The sequence below is a fragment of the Astatotilapia calliptera genome, chromosome 11 (assembly GCF_964374335.1).
Source record: "Astatotilapia calliptera chromosome 11, fAstCal68.1, whole genome shotgun sequence".
Taxonomy (NCBI): Eukaryota; Metazoa; Chordata; class Actinopteri; order Cichliformes; family Cichlidae; genus Astatotilapia; species Astatotilapia calliptera.
In genome coordinates this window covers 23,999,631-24,021,516 of record NC_137432.1, presented here as the reverse complement: position 1 = coordinate 24,021,516, position 21,886 = coordinate 23,999,631, and the positions used below count along the sequence as shown (strand labels likewise).

Here is a 21,886-nt window from a genome sequence, read left to right as displayed (position 1 = left end):
TTGGGGGGGGGGGAGGAAATCTCATACTACATCCAAACAACCAGCACTGACTGGTGGGCTGGGCATCATCGACACTACTGATGCAGCAGGGCAGTTGATCAGTTAAGAGTCACTATAAGAGTTATCAACCACATCGGTGAAGATACAGGAGACTAAAATCCTGTTAGGAGAGCAAACAATCACTGAATGAGGTGATAAAGGCAGATAAACCAACAAGGAGCGTATCAGTAGTGTGCACAGTCCATGCACAGGTGAGAAAACGGTCATGATGAAAGGTCAAGTTGGTCTGAATGAACATCATGTTCAAGTTACTGAGCCACGTTTGTGAAATCCCCGGTCAAAGAAAACAGAAGTCTCTGTAGAAGAAGTGGATAGATGTGGGTCCGAAGACAGGTGCAAATAGCCGAGACTGGGGTTGTTTTGTTTTGTTTTTCCATTTGAAAAGTCTTTCTGAGGAACACTGAAGATCAAAGATGTTTCAAGGTGCAACAGATCATCCAAAGAAAGAAAAAAAAAACATTCAATAATACAGAACAACAACAATAAGAGGGATAATCATAATAATCATAACAATAATAATAGTTGTAATGGTAACTACTCATCATGGTCATTGGAGGATTAAAATCACACTATTACTAGTCGTCCCTCCCCCAGGGAACATAACATAGTGTACCATGCCCCTGTGTAGGTGTTGTTGGGTACACAGAGAAGTTCATAGATACAGTAAAAAGGAAGGAGCAATAACAGGATTGAAAAAGCACTAAATAGCAACAAGTTTCGTGGATCGACATAGGATCAACATTTTGGCTTTTATTTCTCCCAGAAATCTGAGAAATTAACACATTCCACTCAATGGGGGTACTCAACCCATCTCCTGGAATACATCAAATACACAAAATAGTAGAGGCCTATCCAATATACACAACAATTCCCCTCCCTTCCCCCCACCACACCCCTGTAATAATGCTAATTAAAGTGTGTTCAGTAAAGTAACAACGTGTGTTTTTACAGGGACGATTGATTACTACTGCAGAATATGTTACAACACTGAGATTGAACTGCTCTGTGCACCTTTCAGGTGCAAGAGAGTCACAAAGACAAAATGCATTGGGAAGAGTTTGCACATAACTGTCAAAGGACTGCCTGCAAGTGGGAGCAGACAGAAATAGAGACATCGGATATAGAAACAGGGGAGCAATTCAAAGAGAGGATGAAGAGGAGCAGAGTTACCCAGGGCATCACAACAGGCTTCCACAGGCTCGGGAAATATCGAAAAACACCAGAGCAGATTGAAAGCACTTCCACTGGGATAGTGAAAAAGTAAAAGAGCAATACACAGAAATATGGGCTAGAGGAAGATGTACCAGTCTCATAAAGTTAAAACCAAGGTAAAAAGAGCTAATATTGTTAGAAGGGGGAAGGGGGGGTGACGTTGTTCTAATAGAAAATAATATACGAGACTGGCCAAGAGGATAGAGCTGGGCTGTATACATAGTGTCTCTCATTCTGTCTCCCTCAAGCATCCCCAGTGACAGAAACATAAAAGGAAACAAATTAAGTGCTTGAATAAAATCCACAAAATGTCGAACTACACGTCTTTAAGATAATTTTGCTCTCTATATTACAATTGTTACATGCCTTCTCAACCCTGCTGCTGCATCCTGGCTATAATTATAAACACAAAAAAACAAAAACAAAACCATCGATGGCTGACAACCTGTTAAGCATCTCCTGACTCAACTATGATAAAAAGATATTTACCGCAGCTTTCCCCCATCTCTGTGTCCCCATCATGTAGAAAATATACAAAATTATTCTGTAATTTGCTCTCCCTCTAATTTTTCTGAAGTATTATAAAAATATACAATTCTCCAATAACAAAACTCTTAAAAGTCACATCTTTCATCTGTTAAATTATTCTCTCTGTCCGCCACTTTTAAGAGCCGACACCTCAACGAAACAAGACACCTGAGCTTCAATGCACAAACCTTCTCCTCGTCTTATACATTCATCATCAACATCATCATCATCATCATTATAATCATAATCAGCTTGACCCCCTTTATGTCCATCAGGTTACCCCAGAAATTCAGAGTCTTAGATTGAATCCAGCTTATATTTCTCCTCGTCCTAATTCTTCTCCGCGCTGCCATCACTGGTCAGCGAGACGGTTTTCGTATTTACTAAGTATGTTACGACACCGGCCCAGTTCCTTCCTCATCTCGGCCACTTCCTGTCGGAGGGCGGCATTCTCTCGCTCCAGGTAGGCGGCGCGCACTGATATCTGGTTCTCCTTGAGACGGCGGGCGTCCCGGGAGCGCTTTGCCGCTTCATTGTTTTTGTGCCTCCTGCTCCAGTACTTCTCATCCTACAAAAGGACCGAAGAAAAAAAACAGCACATATGGATTATTCAGCATCCACCAATGCAATCCACTTATTTTTATTGGGGAATTTCACGATTATTAGGTATAAAATGTATAAAGAAAAGAATCAGTGAGTGTTCTGATTTGTTTCTTAAGAAGTGTGTAGTGTTTTTTCTAGCTTAACTTCTACAGCTATGTGGGTGTTTGGCAATGAAAAGACACTTCTTTGTCGTTGTTGTTTATTTGCATACCACATCCTCAGAATTTGGTTACTGGTTACTGTCTGACAGCAAATAAAGTAAGCAAACAACCTGCATGTGCCACACACAGCTGCTAAAAACTGAATTGCTGTCTTTTTTCTGGCTGTAGAATATTTTATGGACTTCCATAAACTACAGAGTGAGGATTTGCACAGTTTATGATTCTTTATACTCAGTTACAAGTCATCAATCTTATAACTTATACTGGGCTTTTTGTTTATGTAATCTCTGTTTTTATTTTGCAGCTCCTGTGTTTGTTGCTTGTCCATTATCGGATGCCCTCATTGTGAAACTGTTCTGCCTTTTACACTGTTTTCATTAAACTGAAGCGCTAACAATGTAAAATATAAATGCAGACCCAGGCGTGTGCTCATTTCTGATAAAAATAAATATATCAGGTAAACAGCTTAGCTCTCGCCAGTATTTTCCTCAACTGATCATTTTCCATGATCATAGCTGGATAATTGCCCCATTAGTCATCGGATAAATGAATCTCAAACAATGTGGACAGTGTATTAACCATTTGAGCCTCTCAAGGCTTTATCTCTGGTAAATCTAGATGGCATTTTCACTATTTTATGACATTAAAATCATTCGATACAAATTTTTAAAATAACCGATTTAATTACTATTTATCTGCTTTCAAACTACTTCAGTCTCAGGGCATAAACTGCATGTAAGCCACTTGCATCAATGCTGTGAATACCTCAGCAGCCTCACCTTCATGTTATCGGGTACCAGGATCTTGCGTGCCTTCTTGATCATTGGCTGGGGCTTGAGCTCATCCTCGCTGAAGGAGTGCCTTCGCGGATCAAAGTTCTGCTCTTCCGACGTGTTGGACATAGCCATGTCTGAAGAATCCATGTCAAATATTCCAATCACATCTGGCCCATTCCCAGTGGGTGTGAGCAGAGGCGGACAGGAGGATGAAGAGGAAGAAGAGGGTGACTCACAGGAGTCATTCATTCTCCTTTGACTCCCTAGAATTAAAAAGAAGATAAACCTAAGTACACTAAACACTTTGACAGTTTTAGTGGAAGACGTTTTGACACTTTTTGACAGATCAGCCACAAAAATAAAAAAAACAATATGCAGCACTCCATGATAACCACCAGATGGCAGCAGAGAGCTACATTGTTAATAAAAACAAACATTGCTTTGGCCTTAACCAAGAGTTGGCTGGTATTCAGTGAGCTTTCACTGGCAGATAAAAGATTTCATAGTCAAGGTAATGTTTAAAGTATACTACAATAGCATATGCAATATAATTCAATCATGTAATCTACAAATATTTAGTGCACAGATTTGTGGATGTAACTAAGCAACAAGCTGTTTAAAGCAATACCTAAATTAATTAATTGAAAGCCAATGCTAGCTGTCTCAGTAAGATTTTAGCCATCTTGTGCCAAAAACATAGCTTCAATGCACCTTGGCACAGATTACCCACATCTTTAATACACTAATGGGGGAGTGGAAACTTTTTTTTCTTCAATATTTACCCTTATTTGTTTTGTCAGTAATGGAGGAAAGCATTTCATTATTTTTAAACAAGTGTTCACTTTGTTGAGATCTGATTACTGATCTTTTAACCTCTATGGATGGAGGTACTATCTATCTTTTTATCAGGGTGGAAAGACTTCATCATGAGATAAAGGTAACCTCTCAGAAAAGCTGTGCCATGTCAGAAATGGGTGCAGATTTCCTCTTCATTTCTTACCCATCTGTATAATTTATCATGCATCTGTCGATAATGGGAAACTAACATCAAATTAGTTCTTTATATGTCCCACTGAGTGTGCTACTGATAAAATAAAAACATAACCACAGTCTTGATGTGAATCCTCTGGTCCACAGGCTTTAAGAATATATAACACACAATCACCACTACACAAAACCTCTTGGCCCAAAGCATAACCTTGACAAGTTTTATCACATGAACTGCTGAAAATGTACTTGTGGACCAAAGCTCACAACCAGAACAAATGCAGATAGAAAAATCTATAAGCGGAAATGTTATATAATGTGTTCTCCCTCCTCTCCAATCCAGTTTCTTTAAGTGGGGCCGGTATAGGGTGATGTGCCAGCCCACCCCCCTGTAGGGCCAATGCACCTTACTCGACTGGCTTTTCTTTCAAAGAGCACAAGCCTCCATTAAACTTCTATGTGAATCCAGACAGCTCAGTCATCATCCTTGTTGTGAATGTATAAGCCTGTCCACATGCAAGTGAGGCAATTTAACAGAGATGTCAACTTGACTCAAAGCTCCTCTATGTGTTAGCTGGATACCTAACAAGGTATCTACTTAACACAGCACTGCAGCCTCCCAAATATGGACAAATATCAAACCCAGGGTGAATATAATGAATATTTAATGTAGTTTAATAAAAAAAACAAGCCAGCAGGTTGTTGGTCTGTATGTGCTGCCAGCTGCTAACTATATTACCTGTGGATCTGTAGTATAACAGAACCTACAGCATGAGTAATGGCTATATAATAGACAGGTAATGTGAGGCCATATTTTGACACCAGGTGAACACTGTTCACTCACACTCCCTTGGCAATGCCTCCGTACTATAATAAAACTATTTAAAGTGATAGATGCACCGGGGCACAATCAGCAGTCAGATCTACGTATTGCTGAAAGCTCTTGTGGATATGGTTAACCGAGTGTCGTGCTGCTTAAACCCAACAGCAGGAACTAGGTAGTGCCACCACCTGTTGTGGTGCTTTGTTGGAGTGAAAACCTAAAGACCCTGCAGTTTACTGCTACCTCTCACCTCTGACTTTCGGGCAGCTCTGGAACGCAGATTTGCCAAGGAGATTTGGTGCATTTTTCGTTCACATGTTTCCACCGTTAAATAACAGCAGGATTTCATTTTTGATTACATGGCCCGACATGTGCCCTCACACTTTCCAGAACTTGTACAACAGCATTCCAAGAAAGCCCAAAACCGTTGCGAAGGTAAACAGGGGTCATTCTCCTTGGTTACCTAATAATTGTTCATCGTTAGGCCGTCTGATATTTTGTGAGTACATTTGTGATGTTGCAGTTTAGCATTAAAAGGAGGCAAATAGCATCTAGACGTAATTATAAGACTTTAAACAAAGGGACATTGATCAAAATGCACAAGCCTTTATCATGCAGTATAAATGTCTTATCGGAGTTTATGAACGAGTGCTTTGTAACTGAAGGAGTGAATTAAAGGTCTTCAGTCAAGATCCCATAAAGTATAAAGCTCCCCTCTTGATATCAGTGCACTTATTGTCATTCATTGGTGATCATATGTTCGGTGTGAAGTCCAGCAGGCACAGGGAAACTCTTCCTGTTGTCCCCCCCCCCCCTCCTTCTCCTCTGTGGACTCCTCCTACACGTCTGCTGGCCCTGCCTCTAGTTCTCTCACTCCAGTACTCCCAGCCTCTGCACGTGTAATGACGCGTGCACATGGCTGTGGCGTGTGAAGTGGGGAGAGATTTAAAGACACGCAACCGCAAACACTCCACACACACTGCTGTCTCTCTCTCTCTCTCTCTGTGTACTGTTTTGACCCTGCTGCACAATCATTATTGGCCGGGAGTGAATGCTGATTGTGTTGTACACTGCAGTGCACAGATCACATGCCAAACTACACCAAACTCTCTTGTCATAGCTATGAAGTTGATTCATCAAATAGCTCAGGACTCCTTATTTTGCTTTACCTATTTTTTTTCAAGTTCTTCACTGCTCTTCAGCTTTTTGTTTTTCTCCCAATCAGTTTTTACCTTGCAGCCATGCAACCAAATGGTCATGGTTTCATGGTTAAGGTGCAAATTTTAAACTCTGTTTTCTTTTTAAAGCTTACTTTGTTTACATAACCATGTGATCTCACGGCCTCAGCTTGACCCCACAGGACAGCGAAATGTTTGATTGCCATGATAGTCACTGTGAAGCAAGAACAGTTGAAGTCCTGAATCATTAGCCCACACTCCACATAACCCTGTTTACATCACAACTATTGTTATTAAACCGAAAGGTCTGCTAGTCGACCAGCAGCAGGTGAAACTCTGTCAACTCTGAAAAGCTTGGAAACCATTTTCCACGACTGTTGCTGTGAGGTGATCTTGACAATCCCTAGATAATAACCAGTCTCTGCACTGGCCATAACAAACTAGTCGATATTAGTCAACTCACCATGCAGGCAGTCAGTTCCTCCTGGAAGATTCTGTGGCTGAGCCACCTCCAGACCGATGAGAGATGGAGAAGAAGAGGTAGAAGGTGGTGAGGATGAAGATCCAGGTGGGGATGAGGGTGGTAGGCACTGGGAGCTCTGGTTGGGCACAGCTGACTGCGGGCTCTGTGAGGGAATCTGGGCTGAACAGGAGCTGTTGTTGTTATTGTTGTTGTGCATGCTGCCCATTCCATTTTCAGTTAGAAACTCCTCCAAGTCCATATACTGAAGCTGGAAGAGGCCCCCATCCGCAGGCACAGTGCGATCCCACAAAAGAGGCCCCAGGAACTGGTTGAAGTTTCCTCCTCCATTTCCACCTCCTCCACAGCCATTACTGCTATTACTGTTGACTATTCCACTTCCATTCCTCATTGGGCACACTCCCAAGGAGTCCTCATCGAGGTCCAGTCTGTCTTTGTCTGCCAGATGGGAATAAAAAGCAGACTTATTAGTGGAATATAAAAATGACGATGCTTACTTTTGGTGTCACTTTAACAGGTTTCAGTGGACAAGAAGGTGGCCTTGGGATAGTTCACGCTTCTCCTGCTTTATGCTAAAAATCAGCTCTTCATATTTGCACAGAACTAAATGGCACTTCTACAAAATCCCCTTCTCCGCCTATCTCTCATACAATCACACACAGAAACACAGATGGGCCCAGATGGTAGCTGAATTGCAGCATTAACCAACAGCCAAAACCGATTTGCTGTCATAACGTATACACAAACTCCAGAACAAATCTCACAATAGCCAGGGATACATTTGGCAGAGAAAACGCACCCAGAACGCATGCTTGTATGGGTTTAGATTTACAGCTAAACCAAAGCATGTTATCACCCAGTGTAATCTAGATCCTAATTTGAAGTTGCATCAGGGATTATAATTCAGCTCATCTGGCCATGGTCACTGAGGAGTCATCCTGAGCACATGTCCTGGGGCATGAAACCTTTGTGGCCTTTACATATGAAAAATTACTAATAGTGGTACATATTTTTATACAACAGTAATAGTGGATGGAAAAGATTTATCCATGCTTTTCCACTGCGTAGAGAAGAAGGCAGATTATGCTGATAAAGCAACACTTTGACCTTTTATTAATTAAATTCACAGAAGGGTCTCACCTTTCGAATCGCATGAGTTCTTTAAACGCTGGTCTCCTTTCATGGGGTGCTGCAGGAGGGATTTCAGACCTGCCATAGAGTTGAGGTGCCCCCCTGTCAGGGAGCCTCCAGGTTGAGTACAGCTTCCAAACTGTGGGCTTGCCCCAGCTGGGAGGTCTGGGGTCGGAAGCTGGGAGAGTTGCCTGGACATCCTGGACCAGACGGGTCGCAGAAACACACCTGGGGCACTTGAAAGGGCTAGGCGAGCTGACAGGAGTACCTACCAATGGGACAAGCAGGCTGGATGACTGTGGCTGTGAGCACAGGAGGGGTGGGGTGGTGGGCAAATACAAAAAGGTAGTTTTGAGACTTATCTATGCAGAATAGAGCATCTGTTATATTGTAATTACAGTCATGACATTGGCATGGCATTATGTCAGAAAGTTTAAATTACACACGCAAACTCTTACCTTTCACTTGTAGATATAAAGAGTTCTTTATTTCCCTGCAAAAATATTTTCCTCGAAGTACTCCATTGCCTTTGGATGTTGTAGATGAAGCTGTTATTCTCGGAGAACAGTGTGGGAGGGACAGTCAGACCATCTGATTAGGAATACTGTCCATAATAAAACTGCAAAGGCGTGAAAATTCCGCACACACACTTTGCACGCACAAGAAAAAATATTACAGTAAAAACTTGAAGAGCGATATCCCGAGTTAGTGGTGCGGTAATTTAAAAAGAAATACTTATAATAATGAAAGAAGATCGCAGAGAGAGACTTCCTCCGTCAAAACAAAACTGTCGTGGAGAAAGAGGAGCATTAAAAAAAAACAGCCAGCGACGCGAGCTGTACGTGGTCAGATGACAAGTTGTATTGCTGCTTCTCTGCTGTCGCGCTCTGCTGTCCCTCGGTGGGGAGGGGGTGGTTGGAGAGGCTGGAGGGGGTCGTTTCCTCTTTCTGTCTGTACTTTTTTTTTTCCATCCGGTGGATCCAGTCACGGGCGCACGGGCTCGGATCTGTGTTTGGGCCGCGCGACGTACTCCTCCTCCTCCCGTTTCTCTTTCTCTCAGCTGGAATGGACACGGGCAGTTCACGTGACGTCACACCTCGAGAGAGGGGCGGGGCCTGGCTTTAACAGATCTCTCAATTTTCGCCTAAATTATTTATGAGGACACACCTACCCCTCGTGCCACACCTCGAGGGGAGCAGCAGGTTGTGTTGTTTTTCCCGACAGGTACAACCACAATTATTTTTGTAAAAAAAATAAAAATCAAACAAGAAGCAGGAAATATGTAAATTAGTCTCAGCGTCACCATGGTGATGGGAAAGAAACCATGAGAAACAGCTAACTGTGCTGTAAACTGGGGGTTAATGGCGCTTAGGCTCGCGCTCTCCGTTGGAGCATAATTTGGCTTTCTCTAATATTCAGGCACTGCTGCATGACTTTTCCAGCTTCCTTGTAATCCACGGAAAACGTGAGTGCGCCGTTTTTTCAGGCGAGAGGAACGCTTCTGCACGTTGCCTGCCGGCGTACAATAGCAGCTCAGGCTCACGTGTATGAGGCACGCGGAGACGAGGCCCGTCTGCTCACAGCTCGGGCACTGATAGGCCCGCGGAGAGCTGCTGCTCCGCCCTTGCGCCGGAGCCGATTGGGCAGAAATAGGTCGGACAAGCCCGCCCGCTCGGATTCCCTCCCGGTGCATGCTACTGCCGCGTGAGACCGAGCAGCTCGAAATACAAAAAAAGCGCGAGGGTTGTGTTGTCTACTGTACAAGTTGAAAAGCACATGCAAAACAATGCGTGCAGCAGGAATTCATCCCCTTTGATTTTTTTCCTCCAGAGTTAGACATGCAGAAGTTGACGTAAATAGATTACAGACAGACCAGCATACAAAAGACGCATTGAGTAATTGCATTTGAACAATATGCCCTGAAAATAAATAAGTGAATGCAACTGGAGGCAGGAGCACTGGAGGAGGAGGAGGCAGCCCTGTGTTCAGCCCTGTCCCGAGAGTCCCTTTTTTTTAATGATTATTTTTCCGAATTAACCTATCAGACTCCAGTCTTGTCCAGCTGTGTTCTCCCAAGATTATAACCACGTGTCACCCCCACATAAAAAATATCAGAGTGGATGAATCATCATTTTTTGTGTCTGCAAGCAAGCCAGATCATCAGCATGAATTAAACCTCACAACACTTAAAGAGTTCTTAAATTAAAAAATATATATATATCTGCGGACAATTTATGCAAAATTAAATGCACAGAAATCTGCTTATAAACCACATTAATTTCCAGAGGGGAAAAGGTGCTTTTAAATTAACTATGGGTTACTGAATCTGGTCGCTACAACAATCTTTTTTGTTTCATTAATCTGGAGCAGACAGCCACACAGCACCAGCGTCTCCAGTCCACCCCCTATCGCTGTAAAATCCATGTGACTGCCACACTCATCCCCACCAGGCCAAGAGCACACCATAAATGAGTTGCTTACTGCCATCTTGTGGAGCCAGAAGTGAGTTTTCTTTTTGTTTTTTTCTCCCCACAACAGTCATATGTGCAAGCTTTGATCAGTAAAAAACATTCTTCATCCTGGAGGAACTTGGCTGATAACATTAGTAAGTCTAAGCACTTCAATGAGCTTTATTAGTGTACCTACATGCTGATAACCACTTAATCCAAAGATTCATGTGAACGTCATCCTTGACTTTCACATCAAGTCATAAATGCACTTTACATGCCCTTTCAGAAACAACTCGCTCATGTTCGATAACTAGCAGTTTTTACCATTTCCTGGATATTGCAGTGAGTAACTCTGAATCAGAAATGAAAGGAAAACAAATAATTACACTTAAGGTTTATTCATTGCTGAAATATAATCAACTACTGACTTCTCAGTAAATAATGTGATAGAAATCTACTAAAACTATTATTTTTCTTTAGAAGAAGAAAAAAAACAAGGCTTGACAGGGGTATGAACATTTCATATGTGTGAATAAAGTGACAAGATGTATTTTGAACTTATTTTTCTTTAAAAGAAAAAAAAACAAGGCTTAACAGTAAGAATATGATTGCAGCTCAGCAAAAAGTAAAAAGGTAGAAGGGGTAAGTATAAGATTGGCATGAAGACTGATTGGGTTACACACATAAATACATGGAATATTACATTTGTTTCTATCATGATAGGTCCTTGTTTTAACACACCGTGAAGTACTGTAGAAATAATCACTGCTAAAAAGAGCATACAAATAACATGAGATAAACATGTGTTACAGTCCACTTGTTTAACCTGTTTTCAATCTCTTGGTATAAAAGCTAGGAAGATCTCAAATAAATGAAGTAAAGTGAACATCATAAGCAAGGCTTCTTGTAAGTTTTTCGTCATTTTGGCAGGAGAGGGGTCCTTGTAATGCTAATTACCAGCAACGTTGACATTTTATCTATGTGTGATTAAATCACTAGGGAATATAGAGCAACTTTCAAATCAGGTTTACACTACAAACTTCTGGGGATATACTGAATAAACCATCACATACTGTAGGAGTGATTTCACAACCTCAGCAAAAAACTTGACCAGAGAACAAACATGCACTGACAAACTATCAACAAAGGTCTTTGTCCCCGTGTCCCTACTCCTAATAAATGCACTTTACATTTTTAAAAAATCCTCAGAGCCTCTAATTGAACAACAACAAGACAAAATACACAGCAGAGACGTTTATCATACAGCAAGAGGTGTAGCGGGGCTTCTAGTTATGGGTAAGAGATACATTAGCAGGTCATTTCACCTAAACTGCTCTAGTAACTGCACAGTGTCAGCCAAGCATAGTGTCAATGCACTTAAGGGGTTAATTAATGATCCTATGGAAACAGTCACGTCTTTGAAAACACCTTCCAACATAATCTGGAAGAATTTCTGGAGATATTTTATAGGACACTCTACAGTAGTTGTTAACACACTCATTCTAATAGTCAGCAGAGTAGATGCAACAGAGACACGAGGCAAATTTTCCTTAAGGCAGCAGATGCCTTTTCAAGTCCCTTTTTTTTCTCTCACTTCCTATTTTAGAACTGAAACATCCCTCTTGTATGCCACTCTCTTCAGAAACCAGGAAGCTCAGTATCTGTATGGTCCCTGTAGGAATGGCATCTCCTCATGACCCTCACGGGTCTGTCTTTCTCCCGGTCTTTTTGAAAGCTTCAGCCTCTTAGCATCTCCCCTCTGCAGTCCTTTAGCCCTGCGGCGGCAGGACACTTTGTGCCTGTGAAGAAGGGTAGCGTTCCAAAAGCGAGCTGAGCAGCGTCGGCAGGAGAAAGTCCCTCTGGCACGGTGGGAAGCCCGATGAATGAAGACTGCCAAAGGCCTGTAAGACTGCTTCCCACACACACTGCACCTAAGTCGCTCCTGAGTGCTCAAGGCTTTTTGTGGGTGTTTAACTGCCATGTGGACAAGCAGCCCCGCTTTACGGGAAAACACAGAATTGGGGCATATTGGACAGCCAAAACGTTTCACAGGAACTTTGAGAGATGACAGGATCTGCACTTTCATTCCACCAGTGTTGACAAGCTTATACCCACCACCACCTGATCCTCCTCCTCGCCTAATTGTCAAACGAAGAGAGCCTTGTTTTTTATTCAACTGCCCTCTTATTGTACAACTGATCTTTCTCTTTCGTTTGATTTCATCAAATCTGACTAAATCTTGAGATTCCCATTTATTTCCCTTCCAATCTCTCCTGTTGGACTTTTTTTTCTTCTTCTTGTGTCGTCTCATGTCATCGTGTGACGACTGGACGTCGCAGTCGAGGGTTTGGTGGGGCTGGGTGCCTGACTGATGATGGGGATGATGGTGGGAGTGATGATGATGGTGATGCAGATGATGATGTTCAGTGGAGGGCAGTTCCGTGAGGGGCTGGAACGGGGCCGTGGTGTGAAGAGTTCGGCTACGGGATCCAGCTGGATATATGTGTTCTCCTTTAACTCCGGCTGGAGAATGCGGGTGTTGCGGGGGCATGACTGTAGAGTTGGGAGGAAGTGGCTGAGAGTAAGCTGGTGCCGCAGAGGCAGAAGACTGAGTAGCTGCAGCATCATAAAAGAGGGGAGAATAACCAACTGGTGGCTGTGGGGGTGCTTGTTGGTGGCTATGAGTGACAACACTTAGACTTTGCCCTCCGTGGCCTTCGTTGGAAGGTGCCATCTGAAGCAGTGCATTCGTGGCAGCCTCACTCTCAGAGGTTGACTGATTAACATCACTCCCACCTCGGTTGTCTCCAGACCCACTGTTGCTTTCTTGTGGGTTAGACTGTTCAGGGCGGGTCATGCCATGCTGAGACTGCTTGTGTCGAGTGAGGCTGTTAGAGTAAGCAAACGCCTTCCCACACACCTCACAGCAGAAGAGCTTTTCACCCCCACCTTCATGGACCGTCTGGTGATGGGCAGTCAAGTGAAAGTGGTGACGGAACGACTTCCAGCATATAGCGCAGGTGTAGAGTCGAGGTGGCGGCGGGGGCTGTGGTTGGGGTGGGGGAGGAGGCTGCGGCTGGGGGTTGGTGTCTTGAGGCTTGACGTCTTGGGAGTAGGGATAATAGGAGGAGGTGCTTGGTGCTTGGTTCTGGCTCCGGTCTTGGGCCACGCTACATTGAGGATTTGGGTTAAAGCTGTTAAGGTTCTCTGGAGCCGGTGTGGTGGGCACCTCTTCCATCTCCCCTTTCTGGTGGAGTTTACTGTGCCTCCTGAGGCTCTGGGAGTAACCAAACTCTTTCCCACAGATGCTGCATTTGTAATTCTTTGCCCCGGAGTGGACTGTTTGATGCTTGCTGAGGTGGAAAGCTTCTCTGAAATACTTCCCACAAACAGTGCAGTGATGGGGCTTCTCTCCTGTGTGGATGCGATCGTGCCTGCGCAGGGTCTCGCGGCGTGCAAATCCCTTACCACAGACACTACAGAGGTGAGTGCGTGGGAGCCCACTGGGGCCCATTCTGGGGGTGTACTGCCTACGTTTGGGGGGCTGTCCGCCAGCTGCAGGATCTTTCTTAGCTCTTGGTTTGCGGGGACGTTTTGGTTTGGCAGTAGGATTCTGCGGGTTGCTGGTCATAGCCTCTTGACTCCCACCACCTCTGAAATTCTTATCCATACCAGATGTGGATGAAGGTGAGCCCAGAGGTCCTAAACCAAGACCACCTAGCAGACCTCCTATGATGTCTCCCCTGTCATCCCCTCTATTTCCACTGTTACTAGCTGCTGTTATAGCAGAGATTGCATTATTCACAGAGCTAGTGACATCATCTTCTGAGTCATCCAGTAGAGAAGAGAGGGGCAGGTGGGGCTGTTGCTGCGGATGGTGGTGCTGGTTGTGGGTCTGTGAATGTGGATGCAGTGTTGGCGCCAGGGGTGCCTTTCTCAGAGCTGGGCCCGCCATCCCACTTCCACATGGGGAGGCACCAGAGTAGCATGGAGATGGATTACCTTGAGAACGGTGGTCATCATGGTAGCCTGTGTAACGATTCCGAGAGTAGTCAGTGGGGTATTTACCATCTGCTCTGTCCCTGTCATTTGAATTCCCTCCCCTTCCAGAATGAAACAGACCATCACATCCTAAACCTGATTTTGGTTCTCCTTCCCTCACAATGATTACACCATCCTCTTCCTCAGTTTTCCCATAAATAACCCCTCTATTGCTTTGATAAGTTCCCCCTCCTCCATTACCTCCTCCACCCCCTCCCTCGACTCTGTCCTCACCATCAGTTCCTGTCTTGCTGCCCCGTTGTTTGGGTCCCCTACCTGGCTTGCCGCAGGTGCCTGAGGCAGCATGGTTGAGTAGAGAGGTGCTCTCACGGAAGGCACGACCACAGGCGGGACATCGGAATGGCTTTTCCTCATGTATCTTCTCATGCCGTGTCAGTGACTCTCTACGATTAAAAGCCCGAGAGCAGGTGGAGCAGCCATATGGGCGGGCTGACGAGTGTATAACACCATGTTGCAGGAGATGCCCTTTTTTCTTAAAGCCTTTGCCACAATCAGGGCAATGAAATATTTTGTTTGGGCTAGAACAAGAATTGGAAGAGGGTTGGGGAGGTTCTTGGGTCGAATGGGGAAGGCTTGGATCAGACTGTGTTTTTATGTGAACAGGGTTTGGGCCAGTAGTGGCAGTATTGCTAGTACCTGCTGCGGTTGGCTCATGCATGCGCATATGCCTGCGAAGGCTTGAAAGTTGAGGGAAGCTTTTGCCACACTCTCCACAGCTATAAACTGGCTCTGTGTCAGACTCTGTGGTGTTGGGTTGCATTGAGCTCTGGTTATCAGATTTAGAAAGGTGAGAATCATTAGTAACCAGTACTGAGGCAGCAGTGGAAGACGGAGCAGAGGAGGAGGAAGAAGAAACTACTGATGAGGATGAAGATGATGAGGCAAGCAGGGATGACGGTTCTCCACCCATGTTTGACATACCCACCCCGCTCCCAATTAAAGCTGGCGGCTGACCATGATTTAGCCCCCCGTTACTACTAGTGCTGGGATTACCACTGTGGCTACTGTGCCCATGGTTGCTACTGCTACTACTGTTGTCAGATTTTCTCTGTGGCAAATAGCCGGCCATAGCTTTCTTCCTCCTACTGCTACTGCTGCTGCTATTACTACTTCCACCTCCGCTGCTTTCCCCTTTACCGTCATCCTTAGACAAAGATAAATGAAGCGGCAAAGGTAGGGGCAAACCTGCTTCCTGCTGCATCAGAGAAGCTATCTGATTTGACGATAGTACAGGAATGCCCTGGAAGTCAAAGCCGCCCAGCGATGAGGGCTGAGAGCCTGGGTGGAGAGGGTGATGAGGATGAGAATGAGAGTGAGGATGAGAAAGGGTGTGCGGTGGAAGCTGGTGCTGCTGGGGTGGTTGCTGTGGAGTCTGCTGTGGCTGGGGAGTAGAGTGGCCATGAGTGTGAGAAGAGTGCAAAGCAGGAGGCGGAGCAAGGCTAGTACTAGGCTCCCCGCCTGTCTGACTTAAGCCAATGCCTAAATGGTTATGAGTTCCCTGTTGAACAAGAAACTGTTCTAAACTAGCATTAGCAGGCACCCCAGAAAGAAAATACTGATTAGCGGCTAACATGCAACTAAACTGTTGATGAAGGCTCCGTGCATCAGACTGGGCCCCAACCAACTGGTGTCCCAATGAGCTGACTGCACTGCTGCTAGAAGGGTTATTAGAGGTTGCCACAGAGGTTGAAGGGGAAGGAGAAGAAGAGGAGGGGCCAGGTGATGCCTGGGGGACAGAGAGGCCGGGATGCAGAGGAGGGGGGGGTGGAGGTGCTGATGTTACTAATCCTCCTAATCCCCCAGCGCTCCCACTACTGCTACTTCCCCCAGCAAAGTGCTCAAAGCGGCCTACACCTGGGTGTAACTGCTCCTGTGCTAGTGCTGCCTCAGACGGGTGGAAAGAGCGCAGGAACTGTGGATAGCCTGAAGAATGGCTTGAGCTGCTGCTGCTCATCTTGCTTGACTTTGAACGAGAGCTCTGAGATGAGGAAGGCTGTTGTTGTAAAGGTGGGGGAGGAGGGGCACTCATCTTGGCAAAAATGGAGGCAGAATCAGAAAAGGCGTTACCTCTAGACCCCTGCAGGGGGCCCAAGCCAAGTCCAGACAGAAGAGCTCCAGGGGACTCAGCCTGCTGCTGCTGCTGCTGCTGGAGTTGATGCTGGTGAAGCTGCACTTGCTGCTGATGCTGTAGTTGCCGATCTAAACCAAGGCCTTTGAATTGGTGGGCCTGGTGCCCACTTAACATCTCTATAATGTCCAGATTGTATTTTCCAAATTGGAACATTTCCCACTCACTGGCACATGGGGATGCAGGTGCCAAACCTCCAGCACTAGGGGCGGCGAAAATGATCCCACCACTGACTGGTGAAAGACAAACTTAACCCTAAGGGTGAAACTAACCTACGACTTCTTTTTCAAGAAATACTTAAATGATAGCTTAAAACTAAAAGTTCGTCTCTCCAGATTGTTTAGGTCTGGTGCTGCTACTCTCTGTTGATCATCCACTGCCCACGCACTACTTCCAAACTGAGAGGGGTAGCCGAGACGACAATCTGATGATCAGACGGTAAAACGTGTCTTTTGGCAGGTAGATAAGATCCACCTAATTTTAAAACTTGCTTAGAATAGTTTTTATTGAGAAGCAGTTCAAATGACGACTTCTTGTTTCCTTTACTGCGCTCCTTCACCTAAGCAAGATTCCTCATCGGTGTTCAGCCAAGAAGTTCCTACAGCTGAAAACACAAAATCAAACAGGAGTGAAAGTCATAGCATTACTACACAGTCTATAAATGTATTTAAAATTCACTTATGCCCCTTCTATAACAGTCCTTTAATTTATTGAGGTGAATTTGTACATGCTTAAATCTCAGCCTCAAATTAAACTGCAGCAATACACAGACTATAGTGAGGATGACACAACCCACCAACCTGACTTTAAGTAGCCTTTACTTTTAATAAATATGGCATTTATACCTAAAGTGAATACTTCTTATAAATGGAAACATTTAGTTGAGATGTGACCAATATACAACTACTGCTGTTAGGCTGGAAAAGTGAAGGTTTCTACTGGTATTAGGAAAAGAATCAATTAACAAATCAAGCTTAGCATTTCACAGCTACTGAGCAAACTATTAAATACATTAAACATTTTACAATTTGTAATGACTTACCGGTATGTAGTTCTTGTGGACTGCAGCACAACTAGAATTGCTGCATAAAGGCCAATTCCTTTATTATTAGACTCATAATTGCTACAGAAGACAAAGTTATTTTTTAAGCATTTTTAGTGTCTATGCTTACAGGTGCACGGTATGAAACTAGCCAGATTTTTATCTAACCCTTTAACCCTAACATGCTGCAGCAGTTTGTGAAGAATCTCGTGTGTTTTACATTATGAATGCAGCATTTGCGTCTCTCTAATAACAACAGTTACTCAGGAAGATGTAGAGAGAGAGAGAGACATGTGGCAGTGTTCCACGAAAAACCACATCACACAGCAGATTTCTTGGTTCTGGTTAAGAGCAGGTGTGTCTGTGTGTAAAAACTGGTTGTTTTGACTTCTTAAAGCCTTACATGACACGGATTATATGTTATTTTTACTGACTACTTGAGTAAAGTGACTTCTCTCCACCAGTGGTGAAACAAGAAAGACATTTTGCATTACTTTTAACCTACACTACTTAGACACTAGCCACTTCTTGCTATATTTTACCATGTGTTCTGTAAGAATTTACAACTTCAGTAACAGTTTTCGCATTGCAATCTCTTTTACATAGTGCAAGAAAACACGAGACGGCGTTTATTGTAAACGTACAGTCAAATGTAAAACTGAGTACACAACATGATTCAGTAGCTTGTGGTGCCACCTTTAACAGTAATAACTTTAAGTAATCATCAGTATGCGCTCATCAGTCTCTCACATTATTGTGGAGAAATTTCAGCACAATCTTTATTACAATATGGCTTCGGTTTATTTAAGGTTTGTGGGCATTCATTTAAGCACAGCTCTCTTGAAGTTGTGCCACAGCATTTCAATCATGTTGAGCTCTGGACTTTGGGCAATTGCAACTAGGGCTGCCACGATTAGTCGACTAGTCACGATTATGTCGGCTATCAAAATCACTGACGCGTCGTTTGAAGCTTTGTAAGATTCCAAAAGACGCAGGAATAAGTAGTAGGATTTAAGAGTGTAATAACAGACTGAAACAGAAGATGGCAGCACTGCATGTACTAGGATGCCAGCTGCCATTAAACCCCGAAGAAGAAGACGCAGTGTCCGGTAACGTAGCTGTGTCCAAATTTAGGAACTGCATCCTCCTGTGCCCGCATTTGTAGGCCAATTACGTTACAGCGACACGACGAAGACTGTACAAATTCGAAGACTCCAACAAATGCGGCTGACAAATGCGCCCTTCATTTCCCCAGATTTGAAGGATGGGTCAGTGTATACTTCGTAGCCCAACCTATCCCAGAATTTATAGCGTGGCCTTGCTCAGTTTCCATCAATGGCGGCAGCTAGTTAGTTTTAATATTACTCTTATTATTCTTTCTGGGTCACAAAATAAATGTTTAATAGTCGACTAATCGCAAAAATAATCGGTGACTAGTCGACTATCAAAATAATCGTTTGTGGCAGCCCTAATTGCAACCCCTTGATTCCTTCCTTTTTAAGCTGGTGTGCTTGGGATCATCATCGTGCTGCAAGACCCAATTTCAGCCAAGGACAGGTGGCCTCACGTGTGACTCTAGAATACTTTGGTATACAGAGGAGGAGTTCATCAACTGAATGGCTGCAAGGTCTCCAAGTTTTGTACATGAAAAACAAACCCAAATCTTCAACCCTTCACCACTGTGCGTGACAGCTGGTATGAGGTGTCTGTGCTGATACTCTGTGTTTGTTTTCCACCAGGCAATGTGTAAACACACACCTGAATGACAGACCAGAAAACTGCCAAAATGTCTGCTTTTACAGCTTCTTACCCTCTTAATTCCTATGGATACAGTAAGGGTGTACTTAGTTTTTCACAGGACTAGTACGACTCATTAAATCGCTCTTGTTCTCATGGCTGCATTTCAGAAGGTTTCAGGGTTTTCAGTAGAACTCAATCCTTGTGATAAGAGAAACTTCAAAGATGCAAATTAGATACAAATTAATTTAATGAGGTTATTCACTCTTAAGAATCCTTTTAAAGATAAGTTTCTGTATAACTTGAATCATTAGACACATGGGAGCCTGTTAGCCAATTATCAAGACTTCACTTTCCAACATTAAACTATTCCATCATTTAAATGCAAATAAAACTGCCTTGCAAAAAAATAAAATTTTCATTCAAATTTGGCAATAAGTCATGCACGTTTTAGCCCCAAAATGTACAAAACCAACAATGCTGACTTAGATATTTTAATGTTATTGTGTCAATTATCACACAATTCAAATGTTAGTTTTAATCTTAAAGGTCCATGAGCAGGTTATAATATACATAAGGAATGTTTTTAAAAAGATTAATAGTAATGATCAATTACCTGAGCAGGTATGATGGATGTAATTACACAGCAACAGTAGGTGTATAGTACCTTAATACAGATCAACAGGGTGGCTGATCTGCAGATACATACATATATTTCTTATTAGCACTTTTATTTTTACTTCTTTACGCTTTATGTGATTTTCTTGTGCCTCGGGCAGCAATAAACTTAAACCAATCTAACCTCCACTACCAACAAGCATGGGCACAATCTGCATGGCTTATTAAAACAAGTAGGCATAAATGGACGTTGCAATAAAAAAAATAGTATGAAGTTGTTCCAATTTATTCGAATACTTGGATGGCTTAACATGAACTGTCTACGGCAGATTCACTCACTTTGCTCACCTCTTAAAAAAATCTTACCGTTTCCTCTAATTGATGCGATGAAGCTAGAGGGGAGTGAGCTCCCCGGGCAGATGAGGAAGATAATCTATCGCACATTTGACTGCCTCTCATTTTATAATGCACCTCGGCAATCCTGTAAAGAAGGGCAGAAAATGCTCAAATTAACACAGTGACGCTGTACAGTGTAAACATTAGCAGTCCGTTACAGGCGCCAGTTATAACGGATGCACTTGAGGTGGCATCCTGAAATAGTATTGGCTAACATTTGGAGGAAAGTGCGGGGAAGAAGAAAAAAAAAACACACACACACACAGAGAGAAAACATTGGAAGCGCTTGCATGCAAAACTTCACGGTTCTCCTTAGCATCGTATTTTACACTGGCTCGGCGTGTTTAGCTGTTTGCTGCCACACACACGCAGTCTACAAAACCACATAACCGACCGACCGCTAATGTTAGCCGTCATTTTAAACCACAAAAATACAGGCACGCCGACTGCCGTTAACACTGTGATGCTAGCGTTAGCATATACATCTGCGTAACCTATAATCGGCAAATGTTTACCTACGCATCCAGTTGCAGGGCACAGTTGCAGACGGATGAGGCCTGTCACGCCTTCTTCTAACCGCCTAGCTAGCTATCGTCCGCTTCCATTTCTGCGTGCTGTTTTCCAGTCGTTAGCCAGAGCCATTTTCACTGATGCTGAGCTGGGTGAACGCTTGCACAGTTCCCCCCAAGAAATCGACGCCGACGGGTACCGCAGCCGCCTCCTCGCCATTTGATTACGACATGTTGCGCTGTCAGTGAGCTTTTGCTTGATGTTTCGGCGGCCGAGAAAAATTAGGATGCTCGGTGATAATATTTTTGGGTAAAAGTGAGTGACGTGTGCTCCCTTAACATTGGTCCTTTCCGGCCCTTGTAATATTTCCGGGTAGCAGCAGCGGGGCTCACAGACGGCGGTTTAGGGCTCACAGCGGATTCAGCACCTTTGGTTGCATGCTGGGCTAAAAGATGAGCATTTTCACATTGCCTGCTACATCAGGGTACAGACCCTGTGTCATTGTATTACAAGTTATCAGTATCCGTGAAGCACTTTACCCCCCCCCCCCAAGCTCCAATATGCATGCCTTGGAGGCCTAGAAATAGTTATTATGTTATGCTACACAGGGCATTGAAAATATATAAAATTAAGTGAAATTAAAAAAAAATATTTTCCCACTGGTGATTTAAGCTGCTATGATTTTGTGGATTTTTCTCCAGCTGTCCTGCAACCTTAAAATTGGATGAGCGGTTAAGAAGATGGTAAATGAGCCGGTACTTATGTAATGCTTTTCTGCTCTATTTGAGCACTCAAAGCGTTATCTTACTGCAAGCCTCATTCACACACAGGCTTTTTCTACACCAAAGCACTTTTAACATCAACTAACCTGCAGAGTGGGAGAGCTGTCAAACCAACAGCCCTCTGATTGGTAGATGATGTACTCCATCTCAAGATCTACAGCCACAGGTGGATGGATGAAACTAAAACGTTTGTTCCCACATCATTTTATTTTTCTGCTTAC

The 21,886-nt window shown here is 43.8% G+C and overlaps 2 protein-coding genes across 8 annotated transcripts; both read right to left on the bottom strand.

Annotated features, from left to right (window-relative positions):
- Nucleotides 1-1,583: 1,583 nt before the first annotated feature.
- dbpb (D site albumin promoter binding protein b) lies at nt 1,584-9,475 on the bottom strand. 2 transcript variants are annotated; one of them, XM_026185776.2, is made up of 5 exons: nt 8,399-9,475; nt 7,950-8,242; nt 6,792-7,247; nt 3,344-3,603; nt 1,584-2,368 (listed from the first exon to the last, which is right to left on the bottom strand). In XM_026185776.2, the coding sequence occupies exons 2-5, from the start codon at nt 8,137-8,139 to the stop codon at nt 2,153-2,155; spliced, it is 1,122 nt and encodes a 373-aa protein (XP_026041561.1). In that variant the 5' UTR covers nt 8,140-8,242; nt 8,399-9,475; the 3' UTR covers nt 1,584-2,152. The 2 variants fall into 2 exon arrangements, with proteins under 2 accessions (XP_026041561.1, XP_080164477.1); XM_080308351.1 differs by having other exon boundaries at nt 7,950-8,208; nt 8,399-8,829.
- A 1,297-nt stretch (nt 9,476-10,772) lies between these two features.
- LOC113032716 (uncharacterized) lies at nt 10,773-21,247 on the bottom strand. Of its 6 annotated transcripts, XR_013912260.1 has the most exons (5): nt 20,889-21,247; nt 20,344-20,458; nt 19,976-20,054; nt 17,623-17,662; nt 17,067-17,184 (listed from the first exon to the last, which is right to left on the bottom strand). XR_013912260.1 is itself a non-coding variant. In XM_080308349.1 (4 exons), the coding sequence occupies exons 3-4, from the start codon at nt 16,734-16,736 to the stop codon at nt 12,045-12,047; spliced, it is 2,592 nt and encodes an 863-aa protein (XP_080164475.1). In that variant the 5' UTR covers nt 16,737-17,184; nt 20,344-20,458; nt 20,889-21,247; the 3' UTR covers nt 10,773-12,044. The 6 variants fall into 6 exon arrangements, 3 of the variants coding, with proteins under 3 accessions (XP_080164475.1, XP_080164476.1, XP_026041554.2); XM_080308349.1 differs by lacking the exons at nt 17,623-17,662; nt 19,976-20,054 and adding an exon at nt 10,773-14,419 and having other exon boundaries at nt 16,520-17,184; XM_080308350.1 differs by lacking the exons at nt 17,623-17,662; nt 19,976-20,054 and adding an exon at nt 10,773-14,419 and having other exon boundaries at nt 16,520-17,184; nt 20,893-21,225.
- Between the last annotated feature and the right edge of the window lie 639 nt (nt 21,248-21,886).